The sequence below is a fragment of the Bufo bufo genome, chromosome 1 (assembly GCF_905171765.1).
Source record: "Bufo bufo chromosome 1, aBufBuf1.1, whole genome shotgun sequence".
NCBI lineage: Eukaryota > Metazoa > Chordata > Amphibia > Anura > Bufonidae > Bufo > Bufo bufo.
The window spans coordinates 217485286-217506808 of NC_053389.1; the positions used below are offsets into that span (position 1 = coordinate 217485286).

General features: G+C 44.4%; 2 protein-coding genes across 2 annotated transcripts; both read left to right on the forward strand.

Moving 5' to 3' along the window:
• The first annotated feature begins 1525 nt into the window (after positions 1–1525).
• Positions 1526–6805, forward strand: LOC121000665 (calcium-independent protein kinase C-like). The gene is made up of 4 exons (XM_040431287.1): positions 1526–1829; positions 5536–5636; positions 6376–6546; positions 6653–6805. The coding sequence occupies exons 1-4, from the start codon at positions 1526–1528 to the stop codon at positions 6803–6805; spliced, it is 729 nt and encodes a 242-aa protein (XP_040287221.1).
• LOC121003366 (protein kinase C delta type-like) lies at positions 6799–10715 on the forward strand. The gene is made up of 6 exons (XM_040435150.1): positions 6799–6864; positions 7246–7337; positions 8758–8820; positions 9499–9781; positions 10183–10311; positions 10479–10715. Exons 1-6 carry the CDS (start codon positions 6832–6834, stop codon positions 10638–10640), a joined length of 762 nt encoding a protein of 253 aa, XP_040291084.1. The 5' UTR covers positions 6799–6831; the 3' UTR covers positions 10641–10715.
• The last annotated feature ends 10808 nt before the right edge of the window (positions 10716–21523 follow it).

Sequence of the window (21523 nt, forward strand, 5' to 3'; positions counted from 1 at the left end):
TTAAAAAAATCGCATCTCCAGCCTGCCAGCGAACGATCGCCGCTGGCAGGCTGGAGATCCACTCTCTTACCTTCCGATCCTGTGAACGCGCGTGCCTGTGTGCGCGCGTTCACAGGAAATCCCAGCTCAAGCGAGATGACGCGTATATGCGTCGCTGAGCACAGGGCTGCCGCCTCCGGACCGCAATCCTGCGTTAGGCGGTCCGGGGGCGGTTAAGTGTGTCTCCCGCAATTAACAATAGGTTTATTTAATTATGTATTATACATCAGAATTACCTATCGCCTTCCCGATTACACAAGATAGGTTGACTTCCCCATAGCAGATGTCACCGTTGTGCCAGGGATGGTGCGGACTTTTGACACTTGATATTGGCTTGTCATCATATTCGATAATTTTGGGAAGAGATTTCTCAATTTCTCGCTAACTTGGTAAATCTCCCACTCACTGCCCATCCAAATGTATGCCTTTTTGGTATACTAGATGAATCCATATATTCTCACTACATCAGAATATTTTTGCGTGAGTCGTTATTTTTGGCACTTAAGGCAATTGCTTTACGATGGATGGGGGATAGATGCCCATGTATCACTCAGTGGAAGGCGCTGGTAAACGCCATAATTTCCCATGAGCACGTTGTATATAAACATAGGGAATGCGATTCAAATTCAACAAGATCTGGGGATCATGGTTTTCTTCTCCACACATGCAATATCCAGTGCAATCTCTTTCTGTCGCTCTGTCTTCTAGACACTAAAGTACTCGAATATTTATATCTATGGGTGTCTGCTTTTTTCCCTTTTTCTTTGTATTTGTATTACAATAGATCCTCTGCAATGATTGATAAATGTCAAGCCAAGATGTATAGCCTGTTAAACTGAAATGTCATGATTGTACACCAAATGTTTAACATTTTTTATTCATTTGTTCAATAAAACGAGTTAAAAAACAAACAAACAGCTTCAGACAATGTTTCAGTGCAAAAAGCTACGTCACAATGCAGAGTGAAAATGGTGGAAAATAAAGAGCTGCCAATCACTAAACATGGGGTTTTAGATGCTGCTGGATTTTTATTAAAGGACTAGTTATGGAAATTGCCCAAGAATTGCTTTCAATAGTCCCTGTAAATACCGCTCAGGTGGTACATGTGCATTTCAAAATGGGGATAAACACAGCAAAATTACAATAGATAAAGATGGGACTTTGAAAAATGCTAAAATGCATCATTTTTAATTGCAAAGTGCAGATATGATTTATATTACATCTATTTTTAACCTCATGAGACATCTGGATGCTTCAATTTCCCCACTGCAAAACCACTTTAGTGAAACTCCAAATGTAACCTTGACCTAGTGGCATTTTATAAAAAAAAAAAAATCACTGACTAAAAAAAAAAAAAGAAATCCTACATGTATCTATATAGACATATATCTGAATGCCATCAGTCAGGTACCAGTCACATGACCAGTGGTATGTGGGTAAATAGAACCTTGGCACTTGGCAGTTAGAGAGTGACAGTTGGCGTTGGATGTGGATGGAGCGGAGCTGCCTTCAGCAAAGCAAGAAAATGGATTGCGAAGAGGAGGTCTTCAGGAGGAGAGGAAAGAAGAGGAGAATCACATTTTTGGAGGATGAGGAATCGTCCAGCAAGAAGAGCCAGGGAGAGAAGAGAACTGGCTCTGAGGAGGGGATCGTCTCCCAAAAGACAGATCATCAAGGCCAGAGAGAAGAACAGGAAGAGGAAAAGGAGGTCCTTGACAGAAGAAATGGAGCCAAGAGGAGAAGAGAAAACTCTTCAATCAAGAAAGAAGAGGGGAACTCCAGGGGCTTAGGTAAATAATGATATACTGCAGCTTACCATAGGGCACACCATGAAATGTAGCTTCTCATGTACATACTTCTATGTGTCCATGTTAGAGTCATTTTGTGGCACCGTCACTTATAGACAGTGATAAAGCACAGTTCTTTCAAATCAGGGCAATGTTTTTAAGTCTTACCTCTTACCCCAGTACATAGCTTTATAGCGTCAGTATTAGTTAGACAGCCAAACATTAGAACCTGATGAGTTTATTAATTAGCTTAACGTGTTAACACAAGAAAAACTCATTACAGTTTTATAACAAATTGTGTTAAAGTGACCATCCTGGTGCAGCTGGTGCCGAAATAACGCTATATACATCTGTATATCAAGTAAGGCGGTCCGCAAAACGGATTTCCGTTGTTCCGTGATCTGTGACCGTTTTTTTGTCCGTGGGTCCTCCTTGATTTTTGGAGGATCCACGGACATGAAAAAAAAGTCATTTTGGTGTCCGCCTGGCCGTGCGGAGCCAAACGGATCCGTCCTGAATTACAATGCAAGTAAGTGGTAAGTGAAAGGTCTGTGCGGCGCATTGCTTATAGCACAGACCTGTCACTTACTAGTAGGAGGAGCGCCCGGCCAGTCACAGACATCGTAGGTAAGTATAATGCTTCTAAAAATTGCTAAGTAACCATGGCAACCAGGACTGCAGTAGCTGGTTGCCATGGTTACCGATCGGAGCCCCAGCGATTAAACTGGGACTCCGATCGGAACTCTCCGCTGCCAACAATGATAGGGGGGGGGATTTAAATTAGGAGGGGGAGGGAGGGGGGGGCCGTAATACAGGGGGGGTTTTATGCAGACGGATATGCGATCCGTCTGTGTGAAAGTAGCCTACGGCCACGGACGCGGATGCCAATCTTGTGTGCATCCGTGTTTTTTCACGGACCCATTGACTTGAATGGGTTCGTGAATCGTTGTCCGTCAAAAAAATAGGACAGGTCATATTTTTTTGACGGACAGGAAACACGGATCGCGGCCGCGGATGAACAACGGTGCATTTTCCGAGTTTTCAACTGACCCATTGAAAGTCAATGGGTCCGCAGAAAATCATGGAAAACGGTCGTGTGCATGAGGCCTAATTCCACAGTTGATCATGGCTGATCAGTCTGCTACGTTATGCTCAATCATGGTAAAGGGGTTGTGTCAAGTTTAGAAGTTATCCCCATCCACAGGATAGGTGATAACTAACTGATTGCTGGGGGGTGGGGGGCGACCACTGGGACCCCATCAATCCTGAGAACATGGGTCTTGTTCCGCCAATCTGATGAAACGACAGGTCAGGCATGCATCCTGCCACTCAAGTCATTCTCTATGAGGCTGCCAGAAATTGCAAAGCACTGTACATTGTACTATTTTTTATATGTTAAAAGGGACAAGACTTTAAAAAAAATATTTATGGCTTTTTCACTTCCCCATGCGATCGTTTGATAGCTTGTACAAAACGTTGTAGTACTTCTGTATTGCAGTGTATTGTGATGTTACTGTTCGTAGGTACTAAGAGGCTGGTGTTGGGGTCTTCACTCAGCCCCCCCAGCTGTCAGAGCACTGCAAGCAGTTATATTTTTCCTGTCATATTTCACAGAATCTGAGACGTGGCTTTGAACAGAACGTCGAACCTGGGTGTGAATAGAGCCTTACCCTGAATACTAAACTGAACAGCACATTGTACTCAGTCTTCTCTCATCAACAACAGAGATAAATACATGTTCCCAATGCTTCTATGTGAACATTAATCTAAGGATAGAGGCCAACATATTCCAAAACTGAGCAAAACACATGGGGGTCATTTAACAAACTGGTGCAAAGTAGAACCGGTGTTCTGCCAAATCTCTATACCTTGCCAAAAGTCTATACCGGAAGTGACGAGATTGCCAAGGAATCAGCTGGAGGAGAGTGTGCGCGGCGCTGCGCAAGCGCACATCCACAGGCTTAGCAAAGAATTATTGCAGCGCCGCAATAGAAGTAATTCGTACACCGCGCGTGCGCACTTAGGGGTATAAAGATTTTGAAGCACAAAATGTTTCATCAGATCTCCCTACCCCTGAGTGCGCACGCGCCCACAAATCATAAGTTGCAGTTCAGCTCTACTATGTGGTGAGCTCGGTATCCAGCACTCAGCTCTGCGGTAAAGATGAACTGCAACTGATGATTTGTGGGCGCGTGCGCACTCAGGGGTAGGGAGATCTGATGAAACATTTTGCGCTGCAAAATCTCTATACCCCTAAGGGCGCACGCGCGGTGTACGAAGTACTTCTATCGCGGCGCTGCAATAATTCTTTGCTAAGACAGTGGATGTGCGCTTGCGCAGCACCGCGCACACCCTCCTCCAGCTGATTCCTTGGCGATCTCGTCACTTCTGGTGTGGTCGCGTCACTTCCGGTATAGACTTTTGGCAAGGTATAGAGATTTGGCAGAACACCGGCTTAGTTGCCCATAGCAAATGAGCTGTCAAAAATGGTGGAATCAACTATGCCAATTCTACTTTGCAACAGTTTGATAAATGCCCCTAATATTTTTCTGCTAAGATTAAAAATAAAATCCAAATCATTAGGAACATACTATAGTAATTTAATTTCTAATCTAGGGAGGCCGTACTGGGCCACCAGTTAGGGGAGGCCGACATGACGGGTTTTTGGCTTCAGTAGGGCAGGTGGCAAGGTTAGGGTTAAAGAATTTGAAAATCAGTGCGGCGCTAGGAGAGGGGGGAGGAGTTGAAAAAAGGCGGGCGATAATGTGATAAAAGGAAGGGGCAGAGCAGGTCAGTTACCTGGAATTTTGCCAGAGAACTCCCGCCCTCCCGCCCTATATATATATATATATATATATATATACTGGGGTAGGGGCACACGAATATATATATAAAAAAAGGGGGGGGATTTCCTTTTATATAAAAAGATAATAATGAAAAGAGTATGACGGGGGTAGAGAGCCTGAACGGGGACAGTACAGGTGTGTTCGCCCCATATCGGAGATGGACGAGAGGAGTGTGTTCTATTAATTGCCGCATCTGGCAGCACCGACCTGCACCTTTTATACTTCACAGCTCACCTGCAATACGGTTGCACTTAACTTCGGTGCAACCATAACAGGTGAGTCTATCGCATCCACCAGCTCTTTGAAGGAAGCTGTTGTACCTCGATTTACTTACCCTATGAGCGCCTTTCTCACCCTTTGGCCGTTACCTTACTGTTCTATGTCACGGCAGTCGGGGCGGGGGGAGGTCCTCGAAGTTAGTGACACTGATGCTTATGGAGGATGGGAGGGCCTCAATGGTGGGGGGCTGGACTCCCATGGTTGGTGTAGTTGGCTCGTGGAGAAGGCGTCCGTGAGTTGGTCTCCGAGCTGGCGTTTTATGGCTGGAGGCAGGACGGAGGTTCCAGTCTGGCCAAGTGCGTGGTAATAAAGTTGGGGCTTCGAGGACCTTCCCCGTCAGGGAAGAGAATACTGTATTTAATGTTATTTCATGTTATTAAATTTTATTGATGAGTTATTGATGGTTATGTATACAATATTTGGGAATAAACGGCTGCTGTGGCCATTAAATCCAAAATCGGTCTCTGTGTTTTTATTATGCAGAAGGAAATAAGTTGGAATGGGGGAGGTCTGGGGCTGTTGGTAATAGATATGCCCCGAAAGAATAGACAATAACCTGGTCATGTGTTTTATTTCTCAATTAGGAAACAGCAATGGTCGGCCATCCCACCCCACCAGCACAATCTCTGACAACATCCAGAGATTCATTTTCCATCATGTGCTTGGTCGGGGAAGTTTTGGAAAGGTAAGAAACCATAAAACTGCAAGCATATTGTTTGCCTAATAAAGCAGACATGACCCTTTAAGTAATGTCAGAAGCATCATGCTGCCCTCAAGGGCTTCTGACTGGTGCTACCTCACCAGAGGCAAATCCAGGGAGATTCCCAAATGTGCTGGTGCACATAGCAGAGATGGCAGATATTTTTGCATTAGTGGTTAGTAGTAATGTTCCCTTTAGGAGTAAACACCTAATATCCCTGGTGTTTACCTAGTACAGTTAGAAAATGACACAGGCTTAGCCCGGGGATGGGAGAGGATGTGGATGAAGGAAGACGTATGGCTAAGCTTTATACATCTGTTTCTAAGCTTATAGCACCCCTTGTAGTACCCCCAGTCATTACAGTGCTGTCCATGTATTGCCCCCATATCTTTTAGTGCCCCCCATAGTTCCCCTAGACCTTATAGTGCCCCCTTGTAATGCTTCTAGACTTTATAGTGCCCTTAGTCCTTATTGGGCCCCCCTGTATTGCCCCCACACCTTACAGAGCCCCTAGACCTTTTAGTAGCCCCTGTAGTTATAATGCCCCCTCCCAATTCAGCGATGCAGGCCACAGGCCTCTTCCGGTCCACATCTATGTGACTATCGCTAATGTTCCCATTTTACATAAACTGACATTTATATGTATATATAGCAGCACTGGTGGTATTTTCCTGCTCCCTGTCCAAACTTATGAAGAGTGTCCAGTAAGAAGTGGTTTTTCTAGGTGGTGCTGGCAGAGGACAAGTATACCCACCAGCAATTTGCCGTAAAAGTCATCACAAAGCGAGACCTGCTTGCTGAAGGAGAAGAGCACGCAATGGTAGAGCGGCGAGTGTTACAACTTGCATCTGGCTGCCCCTTCCTTCTTCATGGCACATTTGCATTCCAGACCAAGGTAAAATTGTGACTACTACATGAGTATATCATAAACTGCACTGACATATATGTATATATACATATTTATATATGGTGTTTTAATGTCCTGCTTCTTGTATGTGTAGCTGGCACTACCTATGACAACACTGGACAAACCCTGGGGACCAGGCAATGTGCCTAAAAAATTTGGGGCTGACTTTGGGTTATTGAAGTCTATGGAACATCTTACTTGCGCCTGGAGTGGTCCAACTGGGTCAACTGGTCCAACTGGGTCCTAAAATCTACTACTGTCCTCCCCTTCCCTATGGATGTAGTTCTTAATGAGTGCTTCAAAATGGTGAGAAATGTGCCATTCATGATAATGTAAAGTTATCCAAACATTGAAATGTAATGTCTTACACAATATATCTGCATGGTCTCCATATGCATGCATAGAATATGCCAGACACAGAGAACAACCAGAGGAAAGTCACAGTATTACTGTAATTACACAACTATATTATCATGAGTGAGTGGCTTAATGATCTGTTATACAGGGACCATCAGAGAAAGCCAGACTGTCTCCATATGGCCTATGTCTTGGCTGATGAAATAGCTGGTTACTGTAAATACATAAACTCTACAAACACTTTAACAAATATCTAAACTGTATATATATATATATATATATATATATATATATATATATAAATAAATAATATATGTATCCATCTGACAGGAGCTTGTTCTACTTGGAATGGAATATGTCACCTGTGGAGATTTCCACCAACTCCTGCGGAGGAAGGGGCGTCTTGACATCCCCAGTGCAAGGTACAGTAGTCAAAGCCTAAACAGTACAACTATGTGACAGATTTACTAATGCTATCTAAGATTTAGACAGTGGAAACTTAAGGCCCCGTACACCATAAGCTATTGTCAGCTGAACCTGCCGGGAGAAGATCTAACGTATATGAGGATCCCCTGAACAGATGAGAACAGATACCAGACACCATCAGAGGTGTCTGGCAGAAGCTTTCTCCTCTCTCCCCATTGACAACACATATGAGTTTGGACAAACTGGACGTGTATGAGTTTGAGGGAGTCAAGAGATACCGTAGCTCTTAGCAAAAGAGTGTTCAGCCAAAAGCTGTTGAAGATCTGTGGGCACCTTTAGACTAGACAGTCTAAAAATGTGCCAGAGTTATCACAGTGACTGATGCGGGATAAATAATTTGGCGACCTTTAGACTGTCTAGTCTAAGTTTATACCACCTAATGTTTGGTCTGTCGCAATTATGACACAGTGTTCCATCTTATAGGGAATCTGTCAGCTCTAAAACATCCCCAAACTAGAGTAAGTGGTGTACAAGTGGTGCTGAGTCGTGTTATGTCATTTTTATCTTCATACTCACCTGCATTCTGACCTTGTCTAATCCACTAATACCTGATAGTTAGATTTAGGGATGAGCGAAGCGAGCTTCAGGTCCTAGATTCAAAGTGAGTTCGCTCAAAACTTCGGTTTACTGCTGTACGGAGATCCGTCTCTATACAAAATTAACATGTATGACCTCCGACCAGGCAAAGTGAGTTATTCCCGAAGTCTCGTGAGAATTCAGTGAATAACTTCAGAATTTGACTTTTAAACTGAAAAAAAAACATTTTAAAACTTAGATCCGAACTCGGCTTCAGTTCCGACAGCATTAAACTGAAGTTTTGAGCAAAGCTTGCTTCGTTCATCCCTAATTAAATTCATTAGCACAGTCCATTATATGCAGTCTAATAGGTAGCACAAAGTCACTTTCCAGGTGACTGTGGCCCTCTATGTTCTGGCCCTCTGTGCAGCTGGATAGGTTATACATGTGATATGTCCACCTCTGATATAATTATTATTACACTATGTCTTAGGTTATGGATACTTTCCATATACCAGGACTTTTAAAAAAAAAAAAAAACAGCATGAAGATGATCTAATTTGAAGGAATTAACAATTCCATAATTTCTATATTATTGGAAGTATCTCTTCAATATTAACATAAAACAATCTCATCTATTCAGAATATAACAGGTTTAGGTACATATGTGCTATGAAGAGAACGTTAAGTGCAGTTGTCCCACCGGGCCATAATAGTAACATAAACTCCAGTCATAAATAACATAAAATCCAGCCGGTCTGGTCTACTGAGCATTGCATATTTCTGAGACTATATCATCCACTAAATACTATTCTTTCCTCTTTCTTTCCTTTCTACCAGATTCTACGCCGCAGAACTTGTGTGTGGAATTCAATATCTGCATTCTAAGGGCATCATCCACCGGTAACCCGAAATATATTATATCATCCTGATATAGCACCGAGCACCAACATAGTCCACTGCACTGTGCACAGAATGTACTCTTGGTCGTTGCCCATAGTCAGGATCACAGTCTCAATTTCATGTGCTATACTTGTAGCAATTTTATAGAAACGCAAGCAAGGCAAAGGAGAAAATACATGCAATAATCCTAGTGACACCATGATCCTTTGTGATATAGGCAATGGGACAGATTGATACGCCAGTCTTATCTACCAGTGTGCTGGTAGAAGATCCACCAAATGTATAAATACCTTTGGAAAATCTTCTGGCAGTCAGTGTACCAGAAAACCAAATCTATGCAAGCCGTACCCTCTGCAATTCCCCTCAACCAATATATTTCCAGATAATCTGAAAACTATTAGTCCACTATCTGTTGGGGTTTAATCAGCAGATTCCCTCTTCCTCTAACACAACGCTACATGCAAGCACCCAGTTCCTGCATTCATTCCTGATATCCTACAACAGGCACTTAGAGACTGAGCTTGTGGTAAAGGTTTTCCTTAAAACCCGGATGAAACACCACAAAAAATATTTTTGTCTTACACTGACTAATATAACATTAGCCAAATGCAGCATTATACTCTGATAATTATAGGAGGAACACTGACAACAATTAAGGTGTTTTTTTAATCGTCACAGAGATCTCAAGCCTTCCAACATCCTGGTGACTGAAACGGGCCATATTAAGATTGCCGACTTCGGTCTGGCACTTGAGAACATCTATGGAGACCGAACAGCCACAGAATACACTGGAACACCGGGCTTCATTGCTCCTGAGATCCTGGCTGCGGAGGAGTACAATGCTGGAGTAGACTGGTATGCATTTGGCATCATCTTGAACATCATGATTACCAACAGCCACAAATACCAGCGAGGTCTATTCAATGCCTCCAGCAAAGAGGCGAAGAACATCATTAAAAAGGTTAGTATATTATAAAGTAATATAATCTAAAAACTGTAATAGGCCATGTTAACAGTGTGGTTTGAAGGACTGGACTTTTTTTTTTTTTACCACACGGCAGCAAAACGGCTAGAAACACCACTGGTAGTAGTAGTAGTACTGAAGCAGTACTGAAGTAGTACTGAAGTAATCTGATATATAACAGCAAACCTTCCCTCTGGTGTTTATAACAGTGCTCAACTTCTTATAGGGACATATTAGTGATATATTACTTAATTATTGCCTAATTATTGTATGTTTAAAGATAAATCTATTAATATGTTTTTCTAAAAGAAATTGACAATGAAGTTTTGCTATTGGTTTTTTCATCTAAATTTTTATGAAGCTGTAATTTAACTTTAAATTAATATTCCTATTTGTAGCTCCTCCGGGAAGATCCTACCAGGCGTCTCGGAGTCAATGGCAACATCAGAGCCCACAGGTTTTTCCAGTGTATTGACTGGGACTCGGTGGAAGCCCTTAGGATGCGTCCACCACACATTTCTAAACCAGTAAGTATAAGAAGAAACAATGTACAGGCCTGTTTAGAGACATTTTAAATATAGACACAAATGATAGTGACATATCTTTCATCTCTTTTTCCATATTCATCATGGTACTAAGAAGAGTAGATATCATTATTGTGTGATAACCTCCTTCTACTATCTCTTTCTTATAGCCAAACAACATCCAGCGTGGCTCAAGACCATTCAATCTCCAAATACTGGAAGCAGCAGAGTCTAGCAACTCGGCCATTTCAGCAAACCACCAGGCCTTATTCACAGGGTTTTCATTTACCAACATCAGCTGGAAAACCCCGGAACATCCACCAGCTCTTTAATACCATCAGAGCAAGCTGTCTTCCTAAGCCCCAAGGAGAGCTTCAGAAAGGAGAAGATCAAGATGGACAAGCAGGACCTGGACAAGCCGGCAAGAAACATCATCATGACAAGACTAAAGTCAGGATCAGGACCTCAAAGGAACACCAGAGATATTCCTGTTCAAGAGGATGGCCACAAAGATGGATGACACCAAAAAGGTAAGTATCCTTGGGGAAATATTATTTGGCATTATGATGTGCCTGGACATACCAGGCACACTACATGCCCATGACAATTACAGCCTTATGCTACTATATGTATAGTGTTCTGCTATATATATACTACATAAGAGAGCAAAAAAAAACACTATAATTATATTTACCGGTGATGACCGGTAAATATAATTACAATTTTCCCCCTCTTCTATAACAACTGATTGTGATGTTATGGGCGATGGGAAAATAAGGTGTGTGATGGCTGGCTATTAAGGGGTGGAGGAGGCCAGGCGGGGGGGAATTTACTAAAACCAACATTTCATAACATGGTCTTGGTGAAAAGCGTGCTAAAGTAAGATGTGACACACAGTCGAGTCTCATTATTATGACTACCAGCTAATATCTAAAGTAACCATTATGTGCAGCACGGACAGCAGCTAGACGACCTTGGAGTGACTCAAAAAGGTAGGTTGTCACAGGTATCTGGAGCCATGCTGACTGCAGTGCATGGAGGGTACGTGGGGGCGAATCCAAACAGGGAATGCAATGATCGAGGTGGTCCCACAAATGCTTAAAGGGGTTGGCCACTCTTTAAATACTCTCCACTACAGTGTGGCAGGCAGGGAAAAAATGAAGTTCCTAATATACTTCATTAAACACCTCTGCCTGCTTCTCTTTCAGTTATAAGCCACTGCCCCTTAGTCCTGCTCTACCTTGCAGCTGAGTTCGTCCATGGCTGCACGCGACATGGAGGAGCTTGAGAGGAAGCTCGTCCATGCGCATGTGCAGTCTGCTCCTGTCAGTGGTCGGCTCCCTGCTGCCCGCTCCAACTGTGACAGGAATCAGCTGCTTGTTCCCTCTCTACAAACAGCTGATTCCTGTCAGAAGCTGGCTGTGAGAAAAACCTGCAGAGTCCCTACTACAGAAGCTACTTCGTCAATCCCCATCCCCCCCCTGCACTATCACCACACAGCCGGCCCGCTAAGCCACGCCCACCGGTTACGTTAGACCACGCCCCCTGCAACCAACAGGGAAAGCACACCTTGGAGTGCTGCCTGCTTTTTGGATTATATATATATATACAAACATCGCGTCCACATGGGTGAATAATCTTTTTTCTATTTTCATCTAATGAGAGTGCTGTTGTTTCGCTTTATATATATATATATATATATATATATATATACACATACATATTTTTTTATACACAAAATATAACACACGTGTTTAATATATTTATATGTGTATATACATTGTGGTCCGCAATGCATGGGCGCTGACCGTATGTGTATATATATGTACTGTACATACACATATGTATATATACATATTTATATACATATATTTACACACATGTGTGTGTGTATACATTGCAATGCATGGGCGCTGACAGTGTGTCCACTGTCTGCAGACATGAACCCATTCATTTAAATGGGGTCTGCAATCTGCATCCGACAGCACTTTTTCGCAGTGCGGAGGCATAGACAGAAAACCCATGGATGCACGCCATAGGTTTCCGATCTGTGCTTCCATTCCAGACCACACCGTATCTTTTGGATTTCAGACCCATCACTTGATACGGTGCGCACACGGCTGGTGCCTGTATATTGCAGACCCCCTGTTCGCTGGCCACAATACAGGCACAGGCAGGCTATGGTCATGTGCATGAGGCCTAAAGCCATACCCCCTTCCAGTATCCGGCAGGACAGTCCCGGATTTCAGTGGCGGTCCTGGTACGGGGGAGGTATGTCGAAAATGGATCAGTTTTGCCCTAATGAATTCTGAATGGAAAAGGATCCACTCAGAATGCATCAGTTTGCCTCCGATCAGTCACCATTCCGCTTTGGAGGCGGACACCAAAACGCTCTCCGCCTGATGAAACTGAGCCAAATGGATCCGTCCTGGCACACAATGTAAGTCAATGGGGACGGATCCGTTTTCTCTGGCACAATAGAGAGCCCAATGTGTGGGCGGAGCAGCTGCAAAGTGAAAGTAAAAATCCCAGCATGCATCACAGCAAAGCGTCTCCAGGGGAGCGGTCACATGACATCTCTGCTTGTGATACCATAGTGACAACAGCACCTTAGGTGTCATTTCATCAGTGCTTTAGCATACCTCCCAACTTTAGAATAGAACGAAGAGGGACACTACGTGCCCAAGGCTATTTTCACACTTGTGTTTTTTGCGGATCCGTCATGGATCTGCAAAAACGGTTCTGTTACCATAATATAACAGCATGCATCCGTCATAAACTGATCCATTTGTATTAGGTCTTCTATAACCATAACGGATCTATCTTGAACACCATTGAAAGTGAATGGGGGACAGATCCGTTTTCTATTGTGCCAGAGAAAACGGATCAGTCCCCATTGACTTACATTGTGTGCCAGGACGGATCCGTTTTCTCTGGCACAATAGAAAACGGATCCGTCCCCCATTCACTTTCAATGGTGTTCAAGATGGATCCGTTATGGTTATAGAAGACCTAATACAAATGGATCCGTTCATGACGAATGCATGCGGTTATATTATGGTAACAGAACCGTTTTTGCAGATCCATGACGGATCCGCAAAAAACACAAGTGTGAAAGTAGCCTTGGGCACGTAGTGTCCCTCTTCCTTCTATTCTAAAGTTGGGATGTATGCTAAAGCACTGATGAAATGACACCTAAGGTGCTGTTGTCACTATGGTATCACAAGCAGAGATGTCATGTGACCGCTCCCCTGGAGACGCTTTGCTGTGATGCATGCTGGGATTTTTACTTTCACTTTGCAGCTGCTCCGCCCACACAGCCTCTCATTAATGGGAGCATGCTATGCCGAATGCAGTAGAAAAATGATATATATATACAGTATATCTGTCATGATACAAATTCCTCTTGGCTTTAGTTATTGTCTGGGGCACTTTATTGTTTTTTATACTTATGGTGGCCAACCCCTTTAATTGAGCTCAAGTCTGGGAAATTATGGGGACCAGGGTAGTACTTGGAAGTCTCTTCCAAGCAATGTGAGACATTTATAGCTGTGTGACATGTCACATTGCCTTGCTGGAAGATCCCATCTGCCCAAGGGAAGACAATCAGCTTGTATGGGTGTACGTGATCTGCAAGGATAAATTCTTACCCACATGCATGGCCAACTCTGCCACCACCAGCTTGTGTTATTCCAGTTATGGCTGCAGCGTGTTTGTTCTTTGAGGTTTCTCGTCTGACACACCAATGTCCATCCAGTCAAAAAGCAGAAAACTTGACTCATTGGAGAAGGCAACCCTTTGCCAATCAGCGGAGGTCCAATTTCTATATTGGCACGAAAACTGAAGCCTTTTATGCAGCTTTGTTATCAGAAAGGCAGTGACCATTCATCTGCTTTAGGGCTCAATCAGACACCCGTATAAATGGGTCCGCATCCGTTCCACAATTTTAAGGAACGGATGTGGACCCATTCATTTTAATGGGTCTGCAAAAGATGCGGTCAGCACACCGTGTGCTGTCCGCATCCGTAGTTCCATTACGTGGCCCTGCAAAAAAGAAAGAGCTTGTCCTATTCTTGTCTGCAATCTTGGAAAAGAATAGGTAGTTCTATCACAGTGCAGGCCGTGTGCAGTGCGCAAAATGCGGAGAGAACACAGCCGGTATCCAAGTTTTTCAGATCCGCAAAACACTATGGTAGTGTGAATGCGCCCTTAGAGCCCCATACACAGTAGGGTTCATTTTGGCGATGAGCTGCTCCTTTGTCGTGTGTCAGTCCGCCCGCGCGCTCCTTCGTAGCCAACGTTGCCCTCTCACATCAATGGTACGTGATGCTCTGCAGTTTCCATGTACCATTTGTCCACTTACGATACACTTTCAACACAGCAGCATACAAACCGTTAACAAACTGTGCAGTTTCAGAAATACTGCCACCTTTGGCCTAAAAGCCAATAATCATCCCTTTTTTATGAGCTACGCGCTGCCAGCGTCAAAAATAGGAAGCAGCCATAATAATGTGACTGGATTTTGAACAAACTGCATAAAAGAATCTGCAACAACAGCTTCAACACAGATGCCTTTAGAGCGTTCAGTTGCTTATTACATCTCAGATCTGTAGATACACTGATCAAATTTCTTTTGTTACAGCATCTTATAAATGCCATAATTAGTGTTGAGCGAACTTGTGTCTTCAAGTTTGGCATACAAGGTTCTAAGAATTCCGTTATGGATTCCGCTATCACAGAACATAACTTATGGTCAATGGTAGCGGAATCCATAACGTAATTCTTACATAACCCGAACCTTGTACGCCGAACTTGAAAACAGAAGTTCGCTCATCCGTAGCCATAATAATAAAGGGCCTGCCTAGTGTCAGGAACATTTTAGAGGCTTCTGTTGAAAAGTACAATGCCAGTCATTAAAGGGTTAATACTTGAGCACACTGCGGGGGACTTCATAGTGAAAGTGAAAGAGGCATTAAACACCTATAGTTACTATGGCAACTGTGCTGATGTCAGATACATAAGTCTATGACATAAAGAACCCATGGAAGAAGATTCCATATCAGAAGGGCCCACGGCCATATGCAGCACCATGCTTGATGTGTCAGGAGACAAGGAGCTTCATCATCTGTAAGAGAGAAAGGGGAAAACTGCCTAGCCAGCCACATCAGCCCTATCCACCTAGCCAGCCACATCAGCCCTATCTGCCTAGCGAGCCAGATCAGCCCTATCTGCCTAGCGAGCCAGATCAGCCCTATCAGCCTAGCCAGCCAGATCAGTCCTATCCGCCTAGCCAGCCAGATCAGTCCTATCCGCCTAGCCAGCCACATCAGCCCCATCCACCTAGCCAGCCAGATCAGTCCTATTCGCCTAGACAACCAGATCAGCCCTATCCGCCTAGCCAGCCACATCAGCCCTATCCACCTAGCCAGTCAGATCTGCCCCATCCACCTAGCCAGCCAGATCAGTCCTATTCGCCTAGACAACCAGATCAGCCCTATCCGCCTAGCCAGCCTGATCAGCCCTATCTGTCTAGCGAACCAGATCAGCCCTAGCCACCTAGCCAGCAAGATCGGCCCTATCCGCCTAGCGAACCAGATCATCCCTATCAGCTCTATCCGCCTAGCCAGCCTGATCAGCCCTATCTGTCTAGCGAACCAGATCAGCCCTAGCCACCTAGCCAGCAAGATCGGCCCTATCCGCCTAGCGAACCAGATCATCCCTATCAGCTCTATCTGCCTAGCAAGCCAAATCAGCACTATTTGCCTAGCGATTAATGGGGTGACAGATGCTGCAGCCAGATCGTCCTCACATCCAATGCTAGCTGCTACACCTTTATTTGTAAGCCCTTTAGTGGTCAAATATCTCCATAAGAGGCTCACACAGGGGGCCTGCTTTGGCCTTACCTTCTTTAACACTGTGTAACTGCTTACTAATCTGTTCACTGTTTAACCTTAATGACTATGTAATGTCATCATATCTATAGTGGATTTATATTATGTGGCATTGTAAATGTACAAATTCTGATAAAATATGCTGTTTTATGTTGGCATTAACTTTCTAAGCCCAAGGGAAGGGCAGCGCTCCAGCCACGGTTCCCTAGAGGTTTCCTCCACAGGGGGTTTTCCTCTCCTGAATGCTGGGGGAGACTCTTCGTGAGTCGGGGGTGTGCCATTTTCATAGTGATTGGTCTGATAATAAATTTGAGGCACTGAAAGAATATACCGTAATTTAATTTTAAATAAATTTTCTCCATTTAAAACCCAATTTAAGTGTGTTGTGCATTTCTTTCATAATGTTTGGTTCGGGGGGCCTTGCTTGGGAGTGATGATCCATTACATATTACCTAGCGATAAAACCAGATATCCACTGGGTGCGGTTTTAATGAGGGTCCATTACATATTACATAGCGATAAAGCCATATATCCAGTGGGTGCATGTTTAATACTGTGCTGGTAAATAGGGTGGAGCAGAGATGATAGGATTTACTGCACAGTTAGTACTAATGTGCTCACATCCTTGAATTAAGATAATGGCGGTGGTTTATCAGTAGTGTTATAAGGTGCACTCATTTATTAAAATGTGAAAGCTGCCAATTTCACCAAAATTATCAAAAAGGCATGTGTTGTCATAAACTTGGTGCAAATCGTTAGACAGCTCCACCGGCTTAAAGGGGTTGGCCACTTTTTGGCTACTTGTGACCAATGTGTATGTAAGATGACTATATGGCACTTAGTAATATAGGGGCACATTTATTAAGATCACAGTTTTCGACACCGGTCTTAATAAAGGCCCTGTGCTGGCAGCCAGTTCTAAATGTAAGAAGCCTACCAGGCCGTCCTCTTCCACGCCCACGCCATGCCGACAATTTTAGATAGTGGAGCAACAGTTACACCTAATTTAGGTGTATTTCAGTATATTAAACAACCCCCATAGTCTTTGTTGATATTCTGTGTTGTTTGCCACATTTTTAGGCAAATCATCGGAGCTGTCCACATAGAGGGCCTGTCCATAAGATGGCTGCTGATGGAGGGTCATGTGACCAGACACATCACTTAGTCTCCTACATTCAAACACACTGCACCTGCACTAAACTCTCAACAGTGCAGATGGCAGGTAGAGCGGAATTACAGATGGCAGGTGGAGTTTATCGAGGAGACATCACATGGAGATGATTTGCCTTGTCACATGACCCTCCTTCAGCAGCTATTTTATGGACAAGACCTCTGTATGGACAGCAAAAAGGACAGGTAAAAAAGCTGGCATACCTTATGAAATAAAGAAAATGGCAAGGCTATATTAGTAAGTGCTATATAATCATCTTACAAACACATTGCTGAACAGTAACCAAAAAGGGGCCAAACCCTTTAAGCACCAACCAATGGTTTTCCCGCTGCCTAAATCTTGACTCTTGAAGGCCATGCAAGAGTGGCGGCGGAGTGTAGCTGCAGTGCAGGCCAGGCATGCTAGGCAGAAGGCTTCAATTATAATATAAGAAAAGGAGACATGGCATCCATGGCAATAAACAGGGAGTAGGAGGGAGTCAGCTATATTCAAGTCTAAAAGCTACATAGTGAGTCCTATATTATCATCTTCAGATAATCCTTTTGGTAGCCATGTGGTGTTCCCATTGTGATCAAATGAACACACATACAAACATACATGTACATTTACCTTACTGGGGAGGACGAGGTTTAGAACAACTTCAGAGGACTCCATGTGATGTTGTATGGGCCTGGGGGCTAGTAGAAGAGGATGGAAGGAAAAAAGGGAGGAGAGAAGGGAGGGAGGACAAAGTCACCTGAGCTCATCCTCCAAGGTTCGAGCAACTGAATTCTCCTGACAGCTGTTGTACTTTAAACAGGGGGGGCCTTGTGGAAGTTTGGGGGTTGTCTATACGAGTTCTGTGCTGCAGCCTCCTTGGGTTCAACTCCTAATAGTGGAAGGTGAAGGTGTGGAATGCTGGAGGAACAGAACCTGTAGCTAGGCTGGAGCCTGGCGCCCATTCAGTGTACTGGGGTAATGCGCCCTGTACAATTGCACAGGTTGCATACGTCAAGCAGGGAGCTTCCACTGTCAATACATTTGCAATTTAATCCTTCGAAATACAGAAACAAAATAAGGTAGGTACCATTCAGTCTCCAAAGAACAACCAGTAATGCAGGAATGGTTTATGTATGTGAATTCATTACACATACTAATTGTTTTATAGATGACGGGAGTTATATATGTATTCAGACATAAGAACAAGGACTGCATAATGAGTGTAAGGATCATCAAAAAAGAACCATGGAGAGCATTATAATCTGCAACTGCGCATCTTCCTTGGCTGATTGTAGCCCATTCATTACCTGTATGCTATGTAGGAGGGCCAAAAGAGGGTGGTCAAGTGGGATGTTCCCCTTTATAGAAATAGTCACAGACCAAGAGTCCGATAGATGATTTTACTTTTCTTTTTCAATGAACCATGCTTGTTGCACAGTGTGCGTAGAAGATGCTGTCGACTCTAAGTGGCGCAATGTACTTGAATGTCACAGAACACAACCATTGTTTAACACATACACAATACTCTCTATAGTAAGACAGTATAAACATACACTGCACCAGATTTACCACAGAGGCTGATGCTGGGTGATAAATCTGGTGCACCTATTGACCATCTACTCTCACTTTACATCACCTATATGTTGACTTTGTTTACAAAATGTTGGCGCATGATTTGATGCACAGGTCAAATTTAAGCTACATCCCTTCCAATAAGGCATACCCCCTTGTTCTCCAAGACACAAAAGTGTCTTAAAGTGTCTAAGACCCTTCATAAATGCAGTACAAAGCATGTACTACACTTTTTTTTTTTAAGTGGGGGGGGGGGAACTGGAACATTAACAGTAGTAAATCTTCCTCAATGATGATACTCTGACAGGTCACTATCAGCTTTGTTGGGGCCTCATATCTTCGCACAGACCTCCAGAGCACTGTTTACTCCACACAGCTGCACTAAAGCAATATACCCATACCATAGGCAGTAAGGTCTTTTACCATAGATGAGTGTTACCTTGCTAACAGTGCCATCACTCTTCTTGTGGTCCTAAACAATCTATATAATGCTGTACTTTATTCTTTCTCTGAGGATGGTAACTGGTGGGGGGTTTAGTAACTAATGAACACCAAACATTAGGAGATGGAAAAGAGAACGCACAAAGTGCACTGGAGTATAACAATGGCTGGGTGCGTCCGGTATACTTCTCTATTTTGCCAATATAAGACATAATAATCTTGAGCCTGGAGGTGGATGTCCAAGTGGAGGAGGAGGCAGACGTGGCGGTACAGGCTGAAGAGGCGGACATGGCAGTGCAGACGGCGGAGTCGGACGTGGCAGTAAAGGCAGACGCAGCATTTGAGGTGGAAGAGGCGGAGGAGGTCACCACTTTTATTTTTCTTATTTTCTTATTTTTTAGTTTTTTGGTTTATAAAGGCCCCAAAACATATATCAATTGCTGGGTGTGGCCAGTATACCTCTCTACTCTGGCCAAGGTACAGACAAGTCCTGTGGGATCCATGCCTGGTTCATTTTAATGAACATGAGCTTGTCCACGTTGGCTGTGGACAGGCAGATGGGCCTGTCTGTGATCACCCCCCTGCCATGCTAAACATACGTTTGGACAATACACTTGCCGCAGGGCAGGCCACCACCTCAAAGGTGTAAAGGGCAAGCTGAGCCCATGTGCCCAATTTGGAGACTCAGAAGTTAAATGGGGTGGATCCATCAGTCAGTACATGCAGACGTGTGGACACCATGCTGCTGAAAAGCTGCCTCCTGCTAAGATGGTCCGTATTAGATGGTGGTGCTGTATATTGTGGCGTGCAGACAAAGCTTTTCCACATTTCGGCCATTCTAACCCTCCCTTCTGAGGTGCTGACGGTGCTCCTGCTGCGTTGGCAACTTCCTTCTCCTCATCCGTCTCCTCCTCGTGCTTTCAATGAGCCCCTGCTGTCAGGTGTGGACGCCATCAGTAGTGCCTCTACCAGCGTACACTTGTACTCACGCATCTTCTGTTCACGCTCCAGTGACGGAAGTAAGGATGGCACGTTGTCCTTGTAGCGGGGATCCAGTAGGGTGGCCACTGAGTAATCAGCACCGGTTAGAATGTGGGCAACTCATTGCTCAGGAAGTGCAGCATGTAGTCACTCATGTGTGCCAGGCTGCCCAGAGGGAATGACAAGCCGTCCTCGGTGGGAGGTGTATCGTCTGTGTCCTCTGCATCCTCGGAGCCCTGCTCCGGTGAAGCCCATGAGCTGATTTGGGTGCCAACCTGCTGTGAACGGGGATCCTCATCATCATTCTCCTCATCCTCCAAAAATGTGCCCTGGCTGGACAGTTGGGTTCCTGGCCGCTGTTGGTGAAGGAACTCACCATCTGAGTCACCTGTGGACGACTGGTCTGATAACCGTGGGAATGATCACTATTCCTCCTCCTCTGCCTCCCTTGCCACATCCTCATCGATCAGCGCCTGAAGCGTTTTTTCAAGAAGGCATAGAAGTGAGATAGTAAGGCTGATGACAGCATCATTACCGCTGGCTATGTTAGTTGAGTACTTGATTTAGCGCAACATGGCACGCACGTCCCGCATGGAGGCACACTTGGTGGTGAAATTGTGCTGTTCCACAGAGAGACTCAACTGTGCAGGCTGCAGCTGAAACTCCCCTATCTCTCCAGTTGCTAGTGCTGGGAACCACGTATAGTGGGACAGCTGCCGTTATGACATTTTTAAAACTCTCCGTCTTCAACAGACAGAATGGCAGCATTTCAAAAGCCAGCAATTTTGAAATGCTGGCATTCAGGGCTCGTGGGTGGGTATGGGTGTACTTCCTCCTTCTCTCCAGTGTTTGGAGGATGGACAGCTGAATGCTTCCATGGAACAGTGTGGAGATGCTCGGTGACGGTGGTGGTGGTGTTGCTGCCACATCCTCTGTTTGCGGGGTGGCAAACAGGAAGAGGCCGAGACAGCAGCAGAAGAGGGAGCAGGAGGAGCCTCTGATCTTTAGTGGTTCTTGAGGTGTCTACTCCACTGCAGCTCGTGCTTTGCGGTTAGATGCCGCATCATGCAGGTGGTGCTCAGATTTATAATATTTATGCCTCAATTCAGTCTCTGACTGCACAGCGTGCAAACCACCCATGTCCTGTCGTCAGCACACTACCTGAAGAACTGCCACGCCA